Source organism: Molossus molossus, unplaced genomic scaffold (assembly GCF_014108415.1).
Source record: "Molossus molossus isolate mMolMol1 unplaced genomic scaffold, mMolMol1.p scaffold_m16_p_5, whole genome shotgun sequence".
Taxonomy (NCBI): domain Eukaryota; kingdom Metazoa; phylum Chordata; class Mammalia; order Chiroptera; family Molossidae; genus Molossus; species Molossus molossus.
Genome location: NW_023425388.1, coordinates 64683899 through 64707094, shown reverse-complemented (window position 1 = coordinate 64707094; position 23196 = coordinate 64683899). Strand labels below are relative to the sequence as shown.

The window sequence follows — 23196 nt, the reverse complement described above, 5'->3', positions numbered from 1 at the left end:
TCGTGGACTCCGCTAGTAAGTTGGACCAGGTCTTGCCAGACATAAATGTGGGAAGATGGCATATGGGAGTACCTGGAGGAGTATACAGCCCCCCTCTGAAGGGTTGTCCATTTGGAGTCAGTCGGATCGGAAATGATGAGTGAGAAGGACTGTGTGTGGTTCATGGTGCGGCGATAGAGGGAGATTCCTAATGGGGATCGGGGGCTATTGGGCCTCTGGGCAGCATGAATGTTGCAACTGCTCCATTGACATCCCATGCAGGGATGCCAGGGGCTGGAGGGGGACTGGTAGTAAGTAGGCAGTTCCTGAAGGAAATAGACCGCGGGATCCCATTGGTTCTGTGTGAAAGGTTTTTTGAAATCAGTGAAATTTAGGAAGAGAGGGCTTTCGCATCCCGTGGATGGGCAGTCGGTGGTAGTGAGTAGCCATCCTATGAGCGTGCGAGATGGGAAATTGCAGGCGGTTAGGAAAAGATGGGTCTTTGAGTTTAATTAAAACAGGATTGTGGTGGGAAGCAATGGTGGGGGTATCCGTGTCCCAGACCTTGGGGTGAACTCCAGGTAGAAGCTGGACGTTGGGGTCTGGGTTAGGCTAAAGGTCGGGACCTGGCACCAGTGCCAGCAAGAAGGTCTGTTTTGGGGAGAATGAGATGCTTGCCTGGAGTTTGGACAGAATGTCTCTCCCTAGGAGGGGAACTGGACATGAGGGCATGACTAGGAAGGAGTGGGAGAACAGGTGACTCTCAAATAGGCAGTTAAGGAGGGTCATCCCCCATGGGGTTGAGGGTGATCCGTCGATTCCCATGACCGAGACCTGGGAAGGAACTGTAAGGCCCAAATGAGAGGGAAGGACAGAGTAGGTAGCCCCCGTGTCTATTAAAAAGGAGACAGACTTACCCGCTACCTGGAGCGTGACCCTGGGCTCGGCGAGGGTAACCGGAGTCGAAGAGCCAGGACCCCCTCAGTCGTCCATTAGCCCCAGCAGTTCTAGGGCTGGGAACGTCTTGTTCTCAGTCCCCCTGCATTGAGGTGCCGAGGGCTGAGCCAGGGTTGGGCAATCCGACTTCCAGTGGCCCATTTGTTTGCATTGAGGGCAAGGCTTGGTGGGGGGCCTTGGCTGTGGACAGGCCTTCACCCAGTGGCCTTCTTTTCTGCATTTGAAACAGGCGCCCAGGGGCGTGTGCTGTCCACCTTTGGAGGTCAGTCTTTTTGCCGGTTCCCCTGCCAGCCGAAGGGCCATTACCAAGGCTTGGGTCTGGAGGCTAACTTTCTGTTGCAGCCGCACCTGCTGGGCCGCTTCAGCCGTCTCCTCTTGGGCGTTAAAAACTTTGAAAGCCATTTTTACCAGGTCTTGGATGGGAGTCTCAGGGCCCTCTTCAGCCTTTTTTAGTTTTTTTCTGATATCTGGGGCAGATTGAGAGATAAAGTGAGATGCTAGGATTGTGGCCCCATTGCGGGGCCCCGGGTCTAGGCGGGTATAGCGAACCAGGGCCTTCTGCAGGCGGTTGAGAAAAAGGGCCGGGTTCTCTTCGGGGAGCTGGGTAATTTCTCTCAATTTGTCATAATTAACTACCTTATTGGAGACTGCGTCCATACCCCGAAGGAGGTATCGGAGCATGAGGTTCTGGCGTGGAATATTAGATCCAGGGCCGGCCCAATAGTTCCATGCAGGATTGTCCTGGGGAACTGCTTCATGGCCGAGGGGGACAGTATTGTCTACTCGGTGGTCTCTATCTGCCTGCTGCCTGGCGGTAGAGAGGATACATTCACGTTCCTCAGGAGTGAGAGTGGAGGTGCAAATTACTTTGATGTCATGCCATGTTAGGTCATAAGTCTGGGACAGGTATCAGAATTCTCTGATGTAGGTTGAGGGGTCAGCTGAGAAGGATCCTAACTGCTTTTCGATCTGAGAGAGGTCCTGGAGGGAGAAGGGGACATGTACCCAACCAGTCCTTTTGCCCCAGCCACCTCGCAGAGAGGGGCCAGGACAGTAGGCGGGGATTGGGGAGTGCGAGATTGGGTATGGGCTGCTACGGGAGAGCCGAGGGGGTCAGCAGGAGGTGGGGCAGCCAGAGCTGGGTCAGAACCGGGGGGGTCTTCTCTGAGGAGGGTTGGGGGAGGTGATAGGTGATCAGGGAGGTCATCAGGCAGAGAATAAGGAGGGGGGTCTATAGGAGGTGCCTTTGGGGAAGGGGACGTCTGGGCTAGGAGAATCTGGAGAGTGGGGCAGTGTGACCAAAGGTCAGGGCGGGAGCAGAGGTCCCAAAAAGCCTGAATGTGTGGGATCTCAGAGTCCTTTCTGGTCTGCCGGCAAAAATTGTCCAGGTCCTGGAGGACGTTGAAGTCAAAAGTACCCATAGGCGGCCAGTGAGACTGGTTTTCTAGGGTGTATTGAGGCCAAGTGATCTGGGACAAGAAGATGAGTTTCTTCCTGTGGAGGGTCTGGGAGTATCCCAATTTGGAGAAATTTATAAGACATCCCAAAGGAGTCTTAGGGTCTATTTTGGATTCGGAGTTCCCCATAATTTAGTAGCCTTCCGAACCCCTAAATGTCGGAAGAGAAAAGGGTATGAGGGAGGCGTCCCTTCCAGATACCCGTCTCTGGACAGTGATAGAGAGGTGAGTAAAAGGCGTCCCTTTCAATCAGACCCCCTATATAGACTCCAGGAGTCGTGAGGGGAGGGCTCTTGGCTCGGCGGAGTCTAGGATGAGAGACCCCGGTGGGAACACAGGGGTCCAGCAGGAAGGGAAAGGGATCGAATTACTTACGGTTGCAAGCCGTATCCGCAGGGAGCTCCGAATTCAAAGTGGTGGAGGGTGGCACGAGGCAGGAAGAGAGAGAGGGGGGACTCTCGCCTCAGCCTGCAGGGACCGAGGCGGGTCGCAAAAAACCCTCTCCCGGGTTTTGGCACCAAATGTAAGGTAGCCAGGCGCCGCCGGTGGGAGGTGGAAAGAAATCGAAGGGCCAAACAGCCAAATAAGCAGAAATCAGGCTTTATTGGGTACACTTCGGGCGGGTTCACAGACTCCAGGGGTCAAGTCCTAGAAGCCGTGCCTGATGCTGGGGTTTGTGATTTTTATATCTGCGCCTATGGCAGTGGGAATTTGTTGTTAGGATTAGGTCCTGCGGGGCTATGCATGGAAGCCCCTGGAATGCGAGTCTATTGTCCTGAGGCAAACAGTTCCTGGACTAGGACAAGAGTTGATCTGTGAGTTCGAGGCAAACAGTTCCTGAAACAGGGTGGGAGTTTAGGTTGGGTAAGCGAGGTAATGGCTGAATAGTTTGCCTGGCGCCAGTTCCCAGGCTATCGGACACTCTGTGCTTCTTGAACTTGAATGCCTTCTTCCTTCACCAAATTAGGGAAGTTTTCTGTCACTATTTTTTTGAATACATTCTCTATCCCTTGCTCATTTTCTTCAGGGACTCCTATGATGCGAATATTATTACGTTTCCAGTTGTCCCACAGTTCTCTTAAGCTGTCTTCCTGTTTTTTTAATAATTTTTTCCTTTTGTTTTTCTGATTGGTTGATTTTTTCTACCCTGTCTTCTAATTCACTGATCCGGTCCTCAGCTTCCTCTACTCTGCTTTTTAGACCTTCCAATGTGGTTTTCATTTCTGATATTTCATTTTTTATCTCTTCTTGGTGGTTTTTAATTTCCAATTGGCTTATTTTCAGTGTCTCTATGTCCTTACTCATGCTGTTGAGCTTCCTCAAGATCATGGCTCTGAATTCTAGCTCTGTTAACATGCCTAACTGCTCCACATTGATCTCATCTTCGATGGAGGTCTCTTGTTCTTTCATTTGGCTTTTGTTTCTGTATTTCACCATTTTGGCTATCACAGTGGGCTTTGGAACCTATCAAGTTTTCCCTGTGGGTGTTGGTGTTTGCTGTTTGTGGCTCCCTCTCCTGGATGAGCGAGGGGGGACCCACGTTAAACACCACTGTCAAATCTTACTTTCCTGGTTAGAGCTGCTAGCCCAGGAAAGGTACTGTTATCCTCTAGCTTTTTGCCTGGAGGCTAGCAATCGAGGTTACTTGATGAGTTTTGGGTTGTCAGTTGATTGAAAAACTCCCTCAGGTGCTCAGCACAAGGGGATTTCATGAGGGTGGGGCAGATGCTGGTTGTTAATGAGCCTCAATTAGCATTTCAGTGGCCCACAGGGTGGGGTTGGATCTCCGAGGGTGGGGCTGCTGCCTCTCCCCTGAGCTCTGGAAAGGAGCAAGATGGCCACCGTCCTGTGTGGCATCAACTCAGCAAAAGCTCTGAGTGCCCTCCAAATCCTGAGTGTCCCCACACAGTTCCAGTCCAGTCTGCCCTCCCTCTGCCGGAGCCCAAGGTGAGTGGCTGTGACTTTTTTAGCCTCTGTCCCAGCTCTGTGCTGTGTAGCCACTTGGGAATGTAACCCGAGGGCGCCACTCCCAGCTAAGGCTGCTGCCGACCATAGGCTCTCATCCCCTGTCTCGCGCCTTCGCAAGCCTACCAGGTTTGAGTCAGTGTCCCTGGTTATATTGGTCCTCGCAAGCTGTTTTTTGGTTGCTTTTTCCATCGATTTGTCTGTGCTATAGTTGTAATTTCAGTTTGGTTCTGGGAGACGGTCTGTGTAGCTTCTGTTCACTCTGCCGCCATTTTGGAATCTCATGAATTCTTTATATATTTTGGAAAGTAACCCTTTATCAGATGTATCATTGGCAAATATGTTCTCCCATACAGTGGAATCCCTTTTCATTTTGTTAATGGTTTCTTTTGCTGTACAGAAGCTTTTAATTTTGATTTAGTCCCATTTGTTTATTTTTTTGTTTCTCTTGCCCTAGGTGATGTATCAGTGAAAATTCCACGACGTGAGAGGTCTGAGATTTTGCTGCCTATGTTTTTTAATAGGATTTTTATGGTTTCACGATTTACATTTAAGTATTTTATTCATTTCAGTTTATTGTGTGTATAGTATAAGTTGGTGGTCATAGTTTCATTTTTTTTTTTTTTTGCATGTACCTGTCCAATTTTCCCAAACCCATTTATTGAAGAGACTGTCTTTATTGTATGCTCTTGCCTCCTTTGTCAAATATTAATTGTGTGTAATGACTTGGGTCGATTTATGGGTTCTAGTTCTGTTTCATGATCTATATGCCTGTCCTTATGCCAGTACCAGGCTGTTTTGATTATAATGGTTTTGTAGTATAATCTGATATTTGGAATTGTGACCCCCTCCCACTTTGTTCTTTCTCAAGATTGCTGCAGCTATTCGGGGTCTTTTTTTTTTTTTATCCTCATCCGAGGACATTTTTCCATTTTTTGTACAGACAGAGTGGGAGGGAGAGAGAGGAAGAGAGAGAGAGGGAAACATCGATGTGAGAGGGACACATCGAGTGGCTGCCACCCGCATGACCAACCAGGGCCGGGGACAAACTGCAACCGAGGTACATGCCCTTAGCGGGAACCAAACCCGGGTCTCTCCGGACCACAGGCGGACGCTCTAACCGCTGAGCCAAACCGGCCAGGGCTCTTTTTTGATTCCATATAAACTTTTGGAGTATTTGTTCTAGATATGTGAAATATTCCATTGGTATTTTATTTTATTTATTTTTTTAATATAATTTTTTATTAATTTATTTTTGTTACAAATGTTTCTCTTTTTTTTCCCCATTGACACCCTCCTCCCCCTTCCCTCCACCGCATACCCGGTTTTGTTGTCCATGTCCATTGGTTATGCATAAATGCATATAAGTTCTGTGGTTTATCTCTTTTCTCCCCCCACCACACCCTTTTCTGAGGGTTGTCAGTCTGTGCCCTATTTCCACGTCTCTGGGTCTACCCAATTCCTCAGACTGTTATGTTCATTATATTCCACAAATAAGTGAGATCATGTGATATTTGTCTTTCTCTGCTTGGTTTGTTTGCTTAGGATAATACTCTCCAGGTCCCTCCATGTCGACTCAAAGGATAAGAGCTCTTTCCTTCTTACAGCTGCATAGTACTCCATTATGTATATGTACCACAACTTTTTTATCCATTCGTCTACTGATGGACACTTGGGCCATATCCAGATCTTAGCTATTGTAAATAGTGCTACTATAAAAATGGGGGTACATATATTCTTTCTGATTGGTGTTTCAGGATTCTTAGGATATATTCCTAGAAGTGGGATCACTGGATCAAATGGCAATTCAATTTTTAATGTTTTGAGGTAACACCATAGTGTTTTCTGTAGTGTCTGCACCAGTCTGCATTCCCACCAGCAGTGTACTAGAGTCCCCTTTTCTCCACATCCTCGCCAACACTTGTTGTTTGCCATTGGTATTTTAATAGGGATTGCATTGAATCTATAGATAGCTTTGGGTAGTATGGACATATTAATGATGTTAATTCTTCCAATCCATGAACATGGTATATGCTTCCACTTGTTTATATCTTCCTCTATTTCTTTTCTTTTTTTTCCCCAAATCTTTATTGTTGGATGTAAAATGTATTACAGATGTTCCACATTTTTCCCCCATTGACCCCCTCCTCCCCACTCCCGCCCCCCGCCCACCTTTTCCCACACTACTGTCTGTGTCCATTGGTTATGCATATAAGTTCTTTGGTTTATTTCCTCCCACCCCCACAACCCCTTTCCCTTTGAGGTTTGTCAGTCTAGCAATGAATTTGTGCTTTTTAATCCCTTCACCTTTTTCACCCATTCCCCAAACCCCCTTCCCAACTGGCAACCAACAAAATGTTCTCTGTATCTATGAGAATGTTTCTGTTCTTCCTGTTCATTTTGTTTGTAGATTCCATTGTTGATAGATATGTATTCATTGCCATTTTGTTTGTTCATACATTTTATCTTTTTCTTCAAAAAGACCCTTCATCATTTCATATAATAACGGTTTGGTAGTGATGAACTCCTTTAACTTTTTCTTGTCTGGGAAAGTTTTTATATGTCCATCAATTCTAAATGACAGCTTTGCAGGATAGAGTAATTTTGGTTGTAGGTTCTTGGTTTTCATCACTCTGAATATTTCTTGGCACTCCCTTCTGGCCTGCAAAGTTTCTTTTGAGAAATCAGCTGACAGCCTAATGGGAACTCCCTTGTAGGTAACTAGATGCCTTTCTCTTGCTGCTTTTAAGATTCTCTCTTTGGCCCTGGCCAGTTTGGCTCAGCGGTTAGAGCGTTGGCCTGCGGTCCGCAGAGACCCGGTTCGGTTCCTGCTAAGGGCATGTACTTCGGTTGCAGTTTGTCCCCGGCCCTGGTTGGTCGTGCGGGTGGCAGCCACTCGATGTGTCCCTTCACATCGATGTTTCTCTCTCTCTCTCCCTTCCTCTCTCTCCCTCCCACTCTATCTGTACAAAAAATGGAAAAATGTCCTCGGGTGAGGATAAAAAAAAAAGATTCTCTCTTTGTCTTGAACCTTTTGCATTTTGATGATGATGTGTCTTGGTGTGGGCCTCTTGGGGTTCATCTTGCTTGGGACTCTCTGTGCTTCCTGGACTTGTATGTCTATTTCCTTCACCAAGTTAGGGAAGTTTTCTGCCATTATTGTTTCAAACAGGTTTTCGATTTCTTGTTCTCTCTCTTCTCCTTCAGGCACCCCCAAGATGCGAATGTTGGCACGCTTGAAGTTGTCCCAGAGGCTCCTTACACTATCCTCATTTCTTTGGATTCTTTTTTCTTTTTGCTGTTCTGATTGGGGATTTTTTGCTTCCTTATATTCCAAATCGATGGTTTGCTCCTTGGATTTACATACTCTATTATTGAAGCTGTGTAAATTATTCTTTATTTCAGTTAATGCCCTTTAATTCTAACTGTGTATCCATGATTTCTAACTGGTCCTTTTTTATGCTCTTGAGGCCCCCCCCTAAGTTCACTGAGGTTCTCACTAAGTTCATTGAACATCCTTATAAGCAGTATTTTGAACTCAGTATCTGTTAGGTTGCTTATCTCCATTTCGCTTAGTTCTTTTATTGGGGTTTTGTTCTGTTCTTTCATTTGGGACCTGTTTTTTTTGTATCCTCATTTTTACTGCCTCCCTGTGTTTGTTTATGTGTATTACTTAATGAGAGGTATGGGGCTCGCTGAGACCCGGTGCTGCTCGTTTGAAAGAATTTACAAAAAACCTGAAGCAGGATCCAAGACCGGCCAATCCTACGGTTAAGCAAGTGGCAACAGCTTGGGTGTGCTTGAAAGTTGTGTGGGGTGGGGCGGGGCCTCAGGGAGTCAGCAGGGCGGGGCTACCAGTGTGAGCCAGGTTGCTGGAGTCCCAGATATGGCGACTGTCTGCCGCCCCCGGGAAGGGCTCACCAAAGGAACAAAGGCCTCTTACAGCACGTTGGTCCTGCAGAAAGCCTCCTCTCCAGCCCTCGTTTCAGTGCCAAACAGCTCAGTTCTTCCCTGTATGTCTCTGGCGCCCCTCGAGCTGCCTCCCCTCCGCGCTTAGAGGGAGAGAGTCCGATAAGTCCGTGCGTGGGCCCTTTAAGGAGCTGCCTGGGGCTCCAGTCAGGTCAGCTTCCCTGAGCCTCAGTTTCCGCTGGTTTTTCCAGCCAGAAGTTATGGGAACTTCTCTTCCTGGAACTGGAACCCTGAACGGGGCACCTGGTGTGGGATGGGGACCCCTCAGTCCTCAGGAAGGACCTTCCCAGCCGCGGGAGCCTCCTGATTTTTATCCACCACGCTTGGGTGTGGGACCAGCCCGTCTCGCTGCTGCGCGTCGCCATTGCTCCACTGCTGCCCGCGCAGCCGCCCACCCTCGTGCCGCCGCCTGTCCTACCGGTCTGCATGTAGCTGCTTTTTTTTTCTTAGTTCCGTAGTTGTAGGACTTCCATTCAGCTTGATTTCAGGCGGTTTTGAATGATGGTTGTTCTGTAGTTTAGTTGTAACTTTGATGTGGTTGTGGGAGGATGCGATACCTTGTTTACCTACCTGCCATCTTGACCGGAAGTCTTCCTCTATTTCTTTTTCAGTGTCCTGTAGTTTTCTGAGTACAGGTCTTTTACACCCTTGGTTAACTTTATTCCTAGGTATCTTAAATTTTTTCATTGCAATGGTAAATGGGATTTTTATTTTTTTAGTTTCTCTTTTTGAGAGTTCATTATTGGTGTATAAAAATGCCATTGATTTCTGGATGTTAATTTTGTATCTTGCTACTTTGCCAAATTTATTTATTAAATCTAGTAGTTCTTTGTTGGAGTCTTTAGGGTTTTCTTTTTTCTTTTTTTTTCCTATCCTCACCCAAGGACATTTTTGCATTTATCTTCAGATAGAGCGGGAGGGAGAGAGGGGGCAAGAGAGAGAGAGAAACATTAACATGAGAGAGACATATCAACTGGTTGCCACCCACATGACCGCAACCGGGTTGGAGACAAACTGCAACCAAAGTACATGTCCTTAGTGGGAACCGAACCCAGGACTCTCTGGTTTGCAGGCCAATGCTCTAACCACTGAGCCAAACCTGCCAGGGCTAGGGTTTTTTATGTACAATATCATGTCATCTGCAAATGATGAAAGGACACTTCATCCTTTCAATTTGAATGCCTTTTATTTTTATTCTTGTCTGATCTCTGTGGCTAAGACTTCCAGTACTATGTTGAGTAAGAGTGGTGAAGGTGGACATCCCTGTCTTGTTCCTGTTCTTAAGGGAAACACTTTTAGTTTTTGCCCATTGAGTATAATGTTGGCTGTAGGTTTGTCATATATGGTTTTTATTATATTGAAGTATGACCCCTCTACTCCCAGTTTGCTGAGGGTTTTTATCAAAAATGGGTGCTGGATTTTGTCAAATGATTTTTCTGCATCTATTGATATGATCATATGATTTTTACCTTTCATTTTGTTTATGTGATGTACCAGATTTATTGATTTGTGAATATTGTACCAGCCTTGCATACCTGGGATAAATCTCACTTGGTCATGGTGAATAATCTTCTTAATGGGTCTTATTTTCTAATATTTTGTTGAGGATTTTGACATTTATGTTCATGAGGGATATTGGCCTGTAATTTTCTTTCTTTGTAGTGTCTTTACCTGGTTTTGGAATTAGGATAATGCTGACCTCATAAAAAATGCTTAGAAGTCTTCCATCCCCTTGAATTTTCTGTAATAGTTTGAGGACGATAGGTGTTAGTTCTTTGATGTTTGATAAAACTCTTCTGTGAAACTGTCTGGTCCAGGACTTTTGTTTGCTGGAAGTTTTTTTTTATTACTGCTTCAATTTCAGTAGTTGTTACTGGTCTATTCAGGGTTTCTGATTCTTTCTGATTTGGTTTTGGAAGATTGTATGTCTCTAGGAATTTATCCATTTCACCCAGGTTGTCCAATTTGTTGGCATATAGTTGTTTGTAATATTTTCCTTACAATCCTTTGTATTTCTGTGGTGTCAGTTGTTACTTCACCTCTTTCTTTTCTGATTTTACTTACTGGATCCTCTCTCTTTGTTTTTGATGCATCTGGCTATGTGTTCATCAATTTTATTTATTTTTTCAAAGAACTAGCTCTTGGTTTCATTGATCTTTTTATTGTTTTTTGTTTGTTTGTTTGTTTTTAGTCTATGTCATTTATTTCCCTTCTGATCTTTTTTTTCTTTTCTTTTTTTAATCCTCACCCAAGGATATTTTTCCATTTATCTTCAGACAGAGTGGGAGGGAGGGAAGAAAGGGGAGAGGGAGAGGGAGAGAGAGAGAGAAAAAGAGTGAGAGAGAGAGAAATATCGACGTGAAAGAGACACATCAACTGGTTGCCTCCTGCACACCACCAACCAGGATCAGGGATGAACTGCAACTGAAGTACGTACACTTGACCAGAATCGAACCCACAACCCACCAGGGCTCGCTCTGATATATTTTTTTTTTTTTTAGGAATAAAGAGACACTTTATAGATCAGTTAGAAAACATAAAGCAGTCCCACCTCTCCAGTAGAATTTTAGTTGAATTAAATCATAAAAGAAACAATGATTATTGCACATAATGTACTTGTCACACTACATTTGTTGAGTAGAATTTCCATTCCAAGTGTTGTTTTCATCTTCACCATCATCTTGAGTCCTCAATCTATATATCTTCCTCTCCTTTTTAAAGTCTTCCCCCCGTTTCTCCAGCACTCTTTTTCTGACAGGTTCCCTTTTTTCTGAAGTGCTAGACGATGCAAAGTTTGAGGATTCTGAAGACGCTGCTCTCACTGAGGTCTGTGCAGGAGGAGGATTACTAAATAAGAAGTTGCTAACCAATCTCCAGATGGCAAGGAATGGGTAAAGTACTGTCCCCAACAATGTCCAAAAATCTCCACTGGAAGAATGTACCATAGATGTAGTTGGTCTTTTTGCTGGTAAGAGTACTACGGAAGTACTTGGGGCAAGTTCCAAATCCAATAATTTATTTTTATAATCTTCTTTGGTAAATTCTCTCCTGGGAAACATGGTTGCTAATGAAAAATTACCATAAGTGTTGCCAACAGTCTGTGCAGCAAACTGCCTTGCCTCTTCTAGAGGAGCATCAGAAGGGAACTAATTTGTAAAGGAAGAACCATCAGGAAGATGAAATTGAATTCTTGCCAACAGTGCTTCTTTCTCTTGCAGAAGCATCCCTCTTAACTTCCACTTCTGCCTGTTTAGCCAGAAAGGCGGTGGCTTTAACAGCTTCTACTTCTTCCTTTGTCTTTGCAAAATGAGCTGCTCTCTCTGCAGGATCCAATGCAATCTGCTGTTTTATACGCTCTAGAGCTGCCCTATCTTCTGCCTTTTCTCTCTTTCTTTCTTCTAACATCCTTTTCGTTAATTCCTCTTCTTGCTTTCTTTTATAATCCAACGTTTCTTTTCCAGTTTTTCTCCTCTCAATTTCTTTCTTATTCTCTCTCTGTTCTTCCTCTTTCCTTTTCTCTTCTCTCCTTTCTTCAAGTTTTTTGGTTAGTCTTTCCACTCTGACAGTGAGGTCCTCCACAGGTCTCTGATTTGAACACCCACTAGGCTCCTGAGACAAAGTGGCATGGCCTGATCGTTCTCCTCCTGCTGCAGAATCTGACTTTGTATCAGAAATGGGTGGTGTCTCACAAATCTCTGCGTTTCCGACTGAGAGTTTTCAGAAGTGTTAGGTTCAGATGAGGTGGATGGAGTAGAGACTGAACTTTCTGACTGGTTGCCATTTGCCACTGAAGTTTCACCTTTTAATGAGTGCATCTGCCGGACTTTGTGAATTCTGGTAACAAGTTCATCTGCAGAAACACTTCCTGCTATTACTTCCAAGGGAATTCCACTGTCTCCAATAAAGAAACTAGATGGAACACACACTACAGGATAGATTTGTGAAAATTGTAAACAGGCTTCACTTTTGGTATCGACTTTAATAGCAACAAAACTGTTTGAAGTTGCTTCTGTCACTTTCTCATCTTCCCAACTTGCAGCCATCAGTGTAGACTGCTCATCATCACCTGCCACCAACACCACGAAGACCGCGCCGCTCCTCTTGGCCCACGCGATGGCGACTGGAATGGCGCCCTGGAACCACAGCATCACTCCATTCGGGTTTGGGTGCTCGTTGAAGTGTTGTCTTAAGGTCCCCTAGCTGGCCCCGCCCTCTCCTTCATAGGACCCCAAGGCCCGGGGAGCCCCAGCTGGTCGCCTCCCACCTCCCGCTCTGATCTTTATTATTTCCTTCCTTATACTTACACTGGGCTTTTCTTGTTGATCTCTTTCTAATTCTTAAAGTTGTAGGGTTATACAGTTTATTGGAAATTTTTCTTGTTTCTTGAGGTGGGCCTCTAGTACTCTGAACTTCCCCCTCAGGTCTGCTTTCGCTGTATCCCATAGTTTTGGGGTTGTTGTGTATTCACTTCCATTTATTTCTATGAAGTTTTTATTTCTTCTTTGATATCATTGGTAACCCATTCATTGTTTAATAACATGCTATTTAGCCTACATATGTTTGAATGTTTTTGAGTGTTTTATTATAGTTGATTTTTATTTTCCTGCGGTTGTTATCTGAGAAGATGCTTGATATGATTTTAATTTCTTGAACTTGTAGAGACTCAATGTGTTCTAACATGGGGTCTATCTTTGAGAATGTCCCATGTGCACTTGAGAAGAATGTATAGTCTGTAGCTTTGGGGTGAAATAGTCTGTAAATGTCAATTAAATCCATGTGATTTGGTGTGTCATTTAAAGTTACTATTTCCTTGTTGAGTTTTTGTCTGGAAGATCTATCCAGTGAAGTCAGTGGGTTGTTAAAGTTCTCTACTATGACTGTATTGCTGTTGATCTCTCTATTAAAGTCCTCAAAGATTTTTAAATATATTTAAGTGTTCCTGTATTGAGTGCATATATGTTTACCTGGGTTATATCCTCTTGTTGGATCAATCTTTTTAATATTATGTAATGCCCTTCTTTGTCTCTTGTGATGCCTTTGTTTGGGAATCTATTTTGTTAGATTTATATCTATTGTTACTCCTGCTTTTTTTCATTTCCATTTGCATGGAAAAAAATTTTCCATTTATTCACTTTTATCCTGTGTGACTCTTTTGTTCTGCAGTAGGTCTCCTGTAGACAGCATATATATGGGTAATGTTTTCTTATCCTTTCAGCTACCCTATATCTTTTGATTGGAGCATTTAATCCATTTACATTTAAGGTTATAATTGATAGGCACTTATTTATTGTCATCTTTATTTTTTTATGCCTATGTTTTTCTATTTATTTCTTATTATTACAGCAGTCCCTTTAATGTTTCTTGCAAGGCTGACATTCTTTCCAGTGTAGTCTTTTATTCTACTATGTCAGTTTTTATTTCTGACTGGCTGTTTTTCCTAATTTCTATGGATTTTTTTCATGCTGTTGAGCATCCTTATAATCATTATTCTGAACTCTGTATCTGATAAATTGCTTATTTCAATTTTATTTAGCTCTTCTTCTGGAGAATTCTCTTGTTCTTTCATTTGGGTCTTATTTCTTTGTCTCCCCATTTTAGCTGCCTGTTTGGGTTTGTTTCTATATATTAGGTAGATATGCTGTAATTCCCAGTCTTGGTAGGGTGGCCTTGAGTTGTAGGTGACCTGTGAGACCCAGTGGCACAATCTCCCTGAACAACAGAACTGGGTGCTTTAATAATGTTCCTTGTGTGTATTGTGTGGGACCCCTGTGAGTCTTGATTGCCTTTGTGTGTGGGCTTGACCCTCAGGTTGACTGACAGTGAGGCTCAACCCCACTGTGCAGGTGCTTATCATGCAAAGTAGAATTTGCCTCAGCAGGGTGTGGAGTGTGCCAAGATCTCCTTGTAGATATACTGCTTACAAAGGTCGTTGGATCCTGCTTTGTTGTTGTCTGAAGCTGGCCACTGGGTTTATTGGTTTGGGGCCTCTTTGGAAGGTCTTTGGTGCATGCCAATGTCAGACACTTTGTGACTGGCCCTGAGTACCTTGTTTGGAGCTATCAGCAATCCACAGCTTTGAGCTCCCTTTGCTGGGGCTGGTGTGTGTAGAAAACACCAAGCTGTGAACCAAGATCTACTTTTACTAGCCCTGTGCCCAGAAGCAAGTCAGGAAAAGACTCAAAGCACCCAGAGATCTGCCTCTGCCTTTAGGCTATTAGTCTCAGTCACTTAATGAGCCTCAGGCTATAGTCTTCTGCAGGTTGTAAAACTCCACAGGTTGGGACAAGATTTCTAATGTGTGGGGCTATTGCTTCCCCCCAGGCTAAAGCTTCCTGGATAGTAAAGAGCTTCTCCAGAATGTAGGAATGACTCAGCACAGGGATCTTGGCAACTCTCTTCTCAGCTCTCTCCCCAGATCCACCAACACCAGACTCTCCTTACCCAGCTCTAGTCCATTCTGCCCTCCCTCTGCCAGAGCCCAAGGTGAATGGCTGCAAATAAAATTTAGTGCATTGGCCCTTTAAGAGGGTACCCATATTTCTAGACATCTCTCCCTGCTGGACAGAACCTCTGGTGCTTTTCACAGCCAGACATTATGTGGGCATCTTTCCCGGTTCTGTTACTCAGGCTGGAAAACCCAGTTTTGGAATCCCCCCCCCCCCCCCAGTTAAGATATCCTCTCAGCACTTCAGCTACTGCTTGTAGGAGCCCAGCCAGCCCTCTCGTGCCTCCGTGCTTTTTACCAGTCTTGATGTCGGCTCCTCTTTATGTCCTTGGTTATGAGGGTTCCCTACAGCTAGTCTTCAGTTGGTTATTTAGGATGATTTTTATATATTTTAGTTGTAATTCCAGTTTGGTCTTAGAAGAATGTCAGTGTAGCTTCCACTTAATCTGCCACCATATTGGAATCCCCTTCTCTCATTTTCATTAGTCCCACCTCTTTAATTGCTTATAGGATATTTCTATTTGAATTTTATTATTTTGAAAACCAAAGGTCAACATCTTTTCTCCCTCTCCAAATTCAATTTTTGTATTGACTTTCCCTTCTCCAATGCATTTCTATTTACTAATATCAATCTTTATCTGTCATGGTGAAATACCAGTTCTGGCCACATGACTTTGCATAAATAACCTTTTGGAACATTTGTTCCTATAAAATGAGCATAGTAGTAAAAATTACAATAGATAATAAATACATGGTGGGGCAAAAGTATGTTTATAATTGTAAGTACACGAAACAGTTTATTTTTATATTAGTATTTATTTATTATTGTATCATTTTCCATACAATTGTAAATCTACTTTTGCCCTATCCTGTATGTAATTATATGTATATTAATCTTGACCATAACAGGTATTCAGTAAATAGCAGCTATTATTATCCTGAAATCAATGTTTAAATCTATGCTTGAAGGATTGTATTCTTAACTATTTTGCATGCTTTTGCAATTCTCTAGCATTGTCTTTTCCATCTTGTGATATGTTGTTCTCACTTCTCCATACTTTACTTTTTACATAATTATTCTTTTGAACTAGTATCCAAGACCTAACCCTTTCTTTTCCTATAGATTTGTGCTTTGCTCTGGATCAGGCAGTTGCTGAAGCCAACACCCACAGGGTTAAACCTAGTTGCTGAAGCCACCCCCTTTCCCCTCCCAGTCAGTCCCCCTTTTCACAGTAAGCTGTCAGCTGCCCCAAGTGCTTACCGAAGCCAAATGCTTGAAGAGAGAGAGAGAGTAAGGATCCAGCTATGAATCCCTTCCAGAAAAATGAGTCTAGAGAAACTTTTTTTTCACCTGTTTCCACTGAAGAGGTACCACCTCGGCCTCCCAGCCTTCCAAAGAAGCCACCTCCGGTGAGTCCCCAGATTTATTTCTGCCTCTGACAGGAACAAATTTACTCTTTTAGTTCTCTTCCTTGGCCTCTTGGAGTTTCAGGCTGAGCTGTATTAGGGTATTAAAAACTATTCTTTCTTGGAGTTAGAATTAACATGAAAACCAAATATAAACAGAGGTTTCTTTTACTTAGGAGAGGATACAGCAGGAAGAGACAGTCAAAATTCTTCATTTGAGATCCAGGACTTTGCTGTGTTTCTTTGTATATATATTCTGAATTTCTCTTTGGTGAAAGAAAGAAGAAGCAATTTGAAAATCCAGGGGAACTTGGCAAGCACTCCTGTCTGGAGAACTATGTGTGATTGTTCTTTCTTTACCAACATAAAAATGCAGCCCTGCCCCGGCCGGTTTGGCTCAGCGGTTAGAGCCTCGGCCTGCGGTACAGAGAGACCGGGTTCAGTTCCCGCTAAGGGCATGTACCTCGGTTGCAGTTTGTCCCCGGCCCTGGTTGGTCGTGCGGGTGGCAGCCACTCGATGTGTCCCTTCACATCGATGTTTCTCTCTCTCTCTCTCTCTCTCTCTCTCTCTCTCTCTCTCTCTCTCTCCCTCCCTCCCTCCTGCTCTATCTGAACAACAACAAAAAAAATGCAGCCCTTAGTTCCCCCTGTGTTAAGAGTCTTAGGCTGGACACCAAGAGAAGTTTTAGAATAGATCCAGTCTCTTACTATGTGTTCCATTTTACAGTGGGAGACAGTATAGTGAAACAAGGAAGTAATAATAATATTTTGCATTACATACTTATTAAAACACTTTCAAATTCATTATCTCAATCAATCTTCACATCAAAATCCTATAGTGGAGAGGATACAGTAATAATCGCCAATATTTACTGAGTTTTTAATATGGGCCAAGAGGTGGTAGTTTCTCATTTTTTTGGAATAACAGAACTGAAGCATAAAGACATGTATAGTGGCAATGGCTAGGGTTAGTATGTTAACCCAGCCAGTGACAATGTTACACAGTTAGTGAAAGTGTGTTAACAAAACTTCAGCTTGCAGAATTCTCAAGCTGTGAGCTGGAAAGATAAAAAGCCAGTTCATTGTGTCTTTCAAGCAAGTTATTATCATACATTAACATATGTTAATATTTAAGAGGGTTGTTTTTATCTATCCATATGGGTAAAAGAATGAAAAAATTAATTTATTGCTTTTTCTATTTAGTTAAATATACCTTAGTTAGTTATACCTCTAGTTAGTTATAACTCTTCTGGTCCCAAACAATCTAAGACTGCTTACAAAGACGCATGAATTTCTTATGAAATAAGAGGCAATATAAATCTCATAAGATATGACTCTTCCAAGGACATATATCTCTATCCCTCTTTCACGTTTGTTGGGCTATCATTAACAGATAGGGATTCGAAAGAAAAGTTGACATTCCTTATATTCTGACTGACATAGTGCATGAAATAGCATAGTCCTTTTGATGTCCAATAGGATTACAGAATAAGATTATGAAATGTCTTTCATATAAGAAAGATCTCTTATCCTTTGAGACGACATGGGGGGACCTGGGGAGTATTATGCTAAGTGAAATAAGCCAATCAGAGAAAGACAAATACCACATGATCTCACTTATTTGTGGAATATAATGAACAAAATAAGCTGATGAACAAAATAGACCCAGAAACATAGAAAGGAGTACGATTCAGACTGACAAACCTCAGAGGAAGGAGGAGGGGAGGAGGGATGAGATGAACCAAAGAACTTATATGCATGTATGCATAACCAATGGACATAGACAACAATGCGGGGGGAGGGGTAGGATTTCGAGGAGGTTGTCTAGGGGGGAAAAGGAGAAACATCTGTAACAAAAATGAATTAAGTAATAAAAAAATAAATCGGGGAAAATAAACATGATAAGATTTATTTTTCAAACAAAATAAATAAATCTCTTTCATAGGATGAATGGACATTTAATTTTAAAGGATTTAAGAATTCTGCCCAAGGTCAAGGTGATCGATCAGCTAACCTTTAGGAATTTGTGATGGCCTCTGAGCCTGGCTCCAGCAGCCTCTGAATAGGAAGCCAACATATTGCCAGATTTCTTCCCAGTGTGGTGAACAGGGCAGGTGGGACCAAGGGAGGTTAGTTTGCACATCAGAGCTAAGCAGGTTACTGACATTTAAATGTAACTGCTTGGTCATCAAGTGCTCTATAGGGCCACTTCTTCATTCTGATCCTAGAAATAAGTAAGGCCTATTCTGCCCAGAGCCCCAGGCTTTTCAGTTAGTAGTGGTAGGAAGATAAGTAGATCCTGTGTCTAGGATTGAGGAATGTCTGAGCAGTTTCATGTTAAAGAGGAACAAGTAATATTCATAATAGCTTCTATCATTCCTAAATCAGCAATGCAAGCACTTTTAGTAGATAATAGCTATTTCTTGAAGGGTGGGCATCATTGCTTCACATTAACTATCATGGTGATTTAAAATAAATGAATTTTTTTGCTGTGTAACAGTCTTGAGGTTTAAATAGGGGTGGTGGAGAAGCTCATGTTTGAACCATTGTCTTTCTGCCTCATAGAAAATCTGTGGCACCAACTATCCACTGAGTATTGTCTTCATTGTGGTGAATGAATTCTGTGAGCGCTTTTCCTATTATGGAATGAAAGGTAATTTTATGTCTCAAAGTCTTACTCTTCTCCATTCACCCTCACCCCATGTTTGTAATGTGTGGTGGTCTTGTATGCATTTATTTCCCATGTCCACTCTTTCTGTCTTAATCCAAATTGATTCTTTCCTTTGGCCAGGACTGCCAATAAATTTCTTATGGAATTTCATGTAGTAACAGATACAGGCTATGAATAGAAAGGCCAATTAGAAACCAGAACAACAGTCCATGAGAATATAAATGGCAAAACACTCACCATCTGAGTTCCATTCTTCACATCTGTTCCTCAGTTTTATGAATGTATTGTTGCTGAAAAGGAGAGGGAAGGGATACTAGAAGCACCATGTTATCTTTATGATTGGCCTAAACGATGCTATGTGTGAACATAGACTGCAGAGAAGAGTATTGAATTTGTACACCAAGCATCATCCCATTCATACTGCCTGGAACCCAGCTTCTACTGCCTGGAAGTCACTTCACTGACAGGAGTGTTGAAGGTTAAGATCACCTTCAAAGACCAGAGATCAAATGTACTTCTCTTCCATAATTCACTTTAATGCATCTATCTTATTTTGCCTCCGTTTTCTCCACTTCAGCTGTGCTGACTCTGTATTTCCTGTATTTCCTGCACTGGAATGAAGACACCTCCACATCTGTATACCATGCCTTCAACAGCCTGTGTTATTTCACTCCCATCCTGGGAGCAGCCATTGCTGACTCATGGCTGGGAAAATTCAAGTAAGGAAGATAGAAGATTGCATCCTCAGAAGCTTCACAGATTAATTGTACAGAGGTTACCACTTAACAGCCTCTTTTTCCAAGCAAGAATGCAGCATGTCATCTATGATAAATAGAATCTCTCTAAGACAGACAACATCATTATTTATTTTTCAAATATTTCTACATCCTTTTCAATCAGTTGTTTTTTCCTAAATCTAATTTTAATCTTCTATCCTGTAGTTTAAGGCCAATTCTTGTTCGATCTCAGGGGAAATAAAGATTGCTACCCACCAGAAATGTTATAATTCTAGAGACCTCAATGTAGTTATTTGATATATTTACCATCTCTTCTCCATATTAATATTTCTTTAGTATCTTATGAGTCCTTCTTTTCAGTTCTTTTACCAACTCGTTTTCTCTTCTCTAACCTCTTTCCATAGTTTTCTTCTTAAGACTATAAATATTTTCATGAGTTAGACTAATGGTCTGTTCAGTTCAGGATCTTTTAAGTCCCCGAAAATAGCACCACGAGACATTTATAGGATAATGTTATAGGAAACAACTATAACATTATTCTCATAGGCTAGAGATGGAGCTTAGCTATTTATTACCCAGTTATTTTCTATGGGCTTGTCATCTATGGATTTATCTAAATTAGCATTTCTCAAAGTACATTCTTGTTGAAAATTGGTTGTGTAGGATATAATGAATAGTATGTAGCAAGATAAAGATCTCATAGTGAAATGAACTTGGAAAATGCTAGGCTGAACATAGCTTAAAATGCTTCTTTACTGCATGACTTCTTATAGCCTTTAACATGCTAATATGCACTGGAAAATCTCGTAGAGAAGATTATGGTGCATAGTGTTCCCTAAATTCATTTGACCATAAAATATTTTTTCAGGGTATCTTGTGGACCTAATGTTTCAAGGAATCCTCTTTAGTAAACACTGGTTTGTATCTCACTTTGGCCTCTATATATTCATTGTTCTAAAGTGTTTCATCAGCACTTTATACATAGCTACAACCTATATATAAAGTACTAAACACAGTTTTTTTACTTGAGAAGGGGATGGTGCATAGGTGGCTAAGAGCTATGCTTGCTCCTTATGTAGTATTAGTTACCAAGTCATCCAAATAAGGGGCTGGCACTATGTGCAGAATAAAAAGGATAAGCCATGGTTTCTATTCAGTTACAGAATAAAAGACTCAAATACATAGCTAGTACTTTCATTGATTTTTAAAAATGATTTCCATTAAAATGGAAGAAGTATAATTCTGGGATATTGGTGAATACCAGCCTCCTATTTCAGAAGAAATATAACAACCTTCTCTTATGCCCTCCATCTCAATCCTTTTTGTGGTATTCTTTATTTTTTAAAGTTATTTTTATTGAGGTATAATTTACATAAAGTACAAAAATCCAAAAGTCTTAAATGTACAGCTTGATGAATTTTTACCATTACGTAGCTTATTCTCCCTAGGTTTTTTTGTACCCTCAATATTCTTCTCTCTTGCCTTCAAATTCTCCCTTAGAGCCAGTCTTTTTCTCTATCTAAAAGCAAGTGTAAATCTTTGAGAGTTTTAAACAAACAAAACTATTGTTAACCCCCCCTTTCAAACTGTCTCCTTTGTCTTTTTACCATTATCTACAAATTTTAAAAAGAATCATCTGTATTTGTTGCCTTCCTTTCTCACTCTTCATGATCACTCCTTAGGGAGGAGTAATATGATGTAATGCAATAGAATCTAATTCAATTCAATTTAATCTGATAGAATTTAATTCAATAATTGTTTATCAAACATCTATTAGTTCAAAGAAACATAGGGGATAAAGAGATGAAAAAGACATAAATACCTGTTTCACATTGTTCATCTTCAACTACCTTTAATGCAGAGCAGCAGACTGTGGTAAGTACAATAAAATGCAGCATAAATCATTCTCTTTATCCTATTAAAATTCCTCTCTCTAAAATCATTGATAGTGATCTCTTTGTTTACAAATTCCAGTGGTCTTTTCTAGATTCTTATTCACTTTGAATTTGTTTTAACATTTCAGTCTATCATTCCTATATTCTTGAAACTTTCTGGGCTTCTCTACACTGCATTTTCTGATTTTCTTCCTCATAATTTTTTGGATTCTTCCTTATTTGGCTTGTCTTTTGCCTTTTGTTTACTTCACTCTTTTCTGAATATAGGCAATTCTCCAGGATATATTTTTTTACTCTCTTTTCTTTCTCCAGATTCTCTTTTACCAAATTCCATGGTGTCAATATTAGCTATAGGCAGATAGATACTCCTCAAACTCTGTAATCTTAACCTCTCACTCCAGTTCAGTATGCATTGGAACTGCATATTGCCATTCATCTCCTGGATGTTCCACCTTATCCTCACCTCCCAAACCTAACTGCCCACATTTAGTCAAATTCATTCAATCAAGTTATCAAATTCTACCAATTCTATTTCTGTAATATCCCTCTTCAACAGTGAATCTCACTGCTATTAACTGCCACTATTTGCGTTTTGGTCTTCATTGCCTCTAAATTGGGCTATTGAAATGGACACCTAAAATGTTACCACTGCTTCCCATATCCTTTTCTTACAATTGAGCCTATGCACTACTGCCAAATTAATCTTCCTAAAAGAAATCTCTGTTCACATTACTACTCTGCTTAACATTTTCTGCTGATTAACCCACTGTCCACTAATCTCATCCCAACTAACCTTTCTGCTCTTATTGTCATACTTCCTTTCAAGAGTGTTTACTAGAAAAAAACTGAATACCACTAATATTTCCCTAACAGTTGTCAGGGCATATCTTTTCTATGTCTGTTTGTACTGTTTCTACTTCATGGACTCTCATTCCTCCCCATCCTCCCTTGTCCAAATCCTTTAAGGCTCAGTTCAAACGCCACCTATGTTATGGATTATTCTCTGTGCCTCACCTTTCATTACTAGTCAGAACTAATCTAATCATCTCTGAACTTATTTTTTACCCTCAGATGACATTTATTAAACTCTATTTTATTATAATTATTTGTATATAAATCTAATATTGTTTTCTAAACAAAGAATAAAGTCTCATTTATATTTTGATGAGACTTTAGTACCTGATAATGTTTCAATTAATAAATTTATTCATCCTCAGATACTCAAATGGAGGCACAAGACTGAGGATAGCTGTGGGCAGGCATGAAGATGACTTTTATCCCTAGTGTTGGTTTTTTATACCCTGTGACCCATGTCTATCAGTCTGGACTCAACCTTGGCAATCACTTACAAGCACTCTCTTAAATGTGTTTACTGTCGAATATGCTTTTGGGTGTCCTCTCTACACTTCCCCTTTCTCTTTCTCCTAGTCAGTCTGTAGCATTGCCTCCCCACTCCTATCTTTTTTGTCTGGTCAGAGGTGACTCTCTTTACACTAGGTCTCTTCCTTTGCCATCACCACACATACTCCTCAGTTCCTAAGCTCTAATTAAAATTAATTCTGCTGGTGAAATAAAATTTAAAAGTTCTTCCTCTTTTCTTGTTTTTTTTCCACATTAACTTGTTCATGATAAAACTGAAGGAATACCATACTATGAGTTAGAAAGTAGAAGTTCTAGACCTAACCCCAATACTAATTAGAATGTCACTTTAGGA

General features: G+C 41.7%; 2 protein-coding genes across 2 annotated transcripts in view; one reads left to right on the top strand and one right to left on the bottom strand.

The window, feature by feature from the left end:
- Positions 1–10899: 10899 nt before the first annotated feature.
- On the bottom strand, positions 10900–12475 carry LOC118617388 (UBX domain-containing protein 4-like). The gene is given in 3 exon segments (XM_036243295.1): positions 10900–11521; positions 11523–12031; positions 12034–12475. Coding segments are annotated over 3 exon segments (1521 nt in total). The 3' UTR covers positions 10900–10951.
- Positions 12476–16040: 3565 nt separating this feature from the next.
- The window catches only part of SLC15A2 (solute carrier family 15 member 2), a 31145-nt gene continuing 23989 nt past the window's right edge, over positions 16041–23196 (top strand). The window contains exons 1-3 of the mRNA XM_036242821.1: positions 16041–16182; positions 18745–18832; positions 19428–19569. Of these exons, the coding sequence (XP_036098714.1) occupies positions 16078–16182; positions 18745–18832; positions 19428–19569 (335 nt within the window). The 5' untranslated portion in view covers positions 16041–16077. The remainder of the gene's footprint in view (positions 16183–18744; positions 18833–19427; positions 19570–23196) is intronic.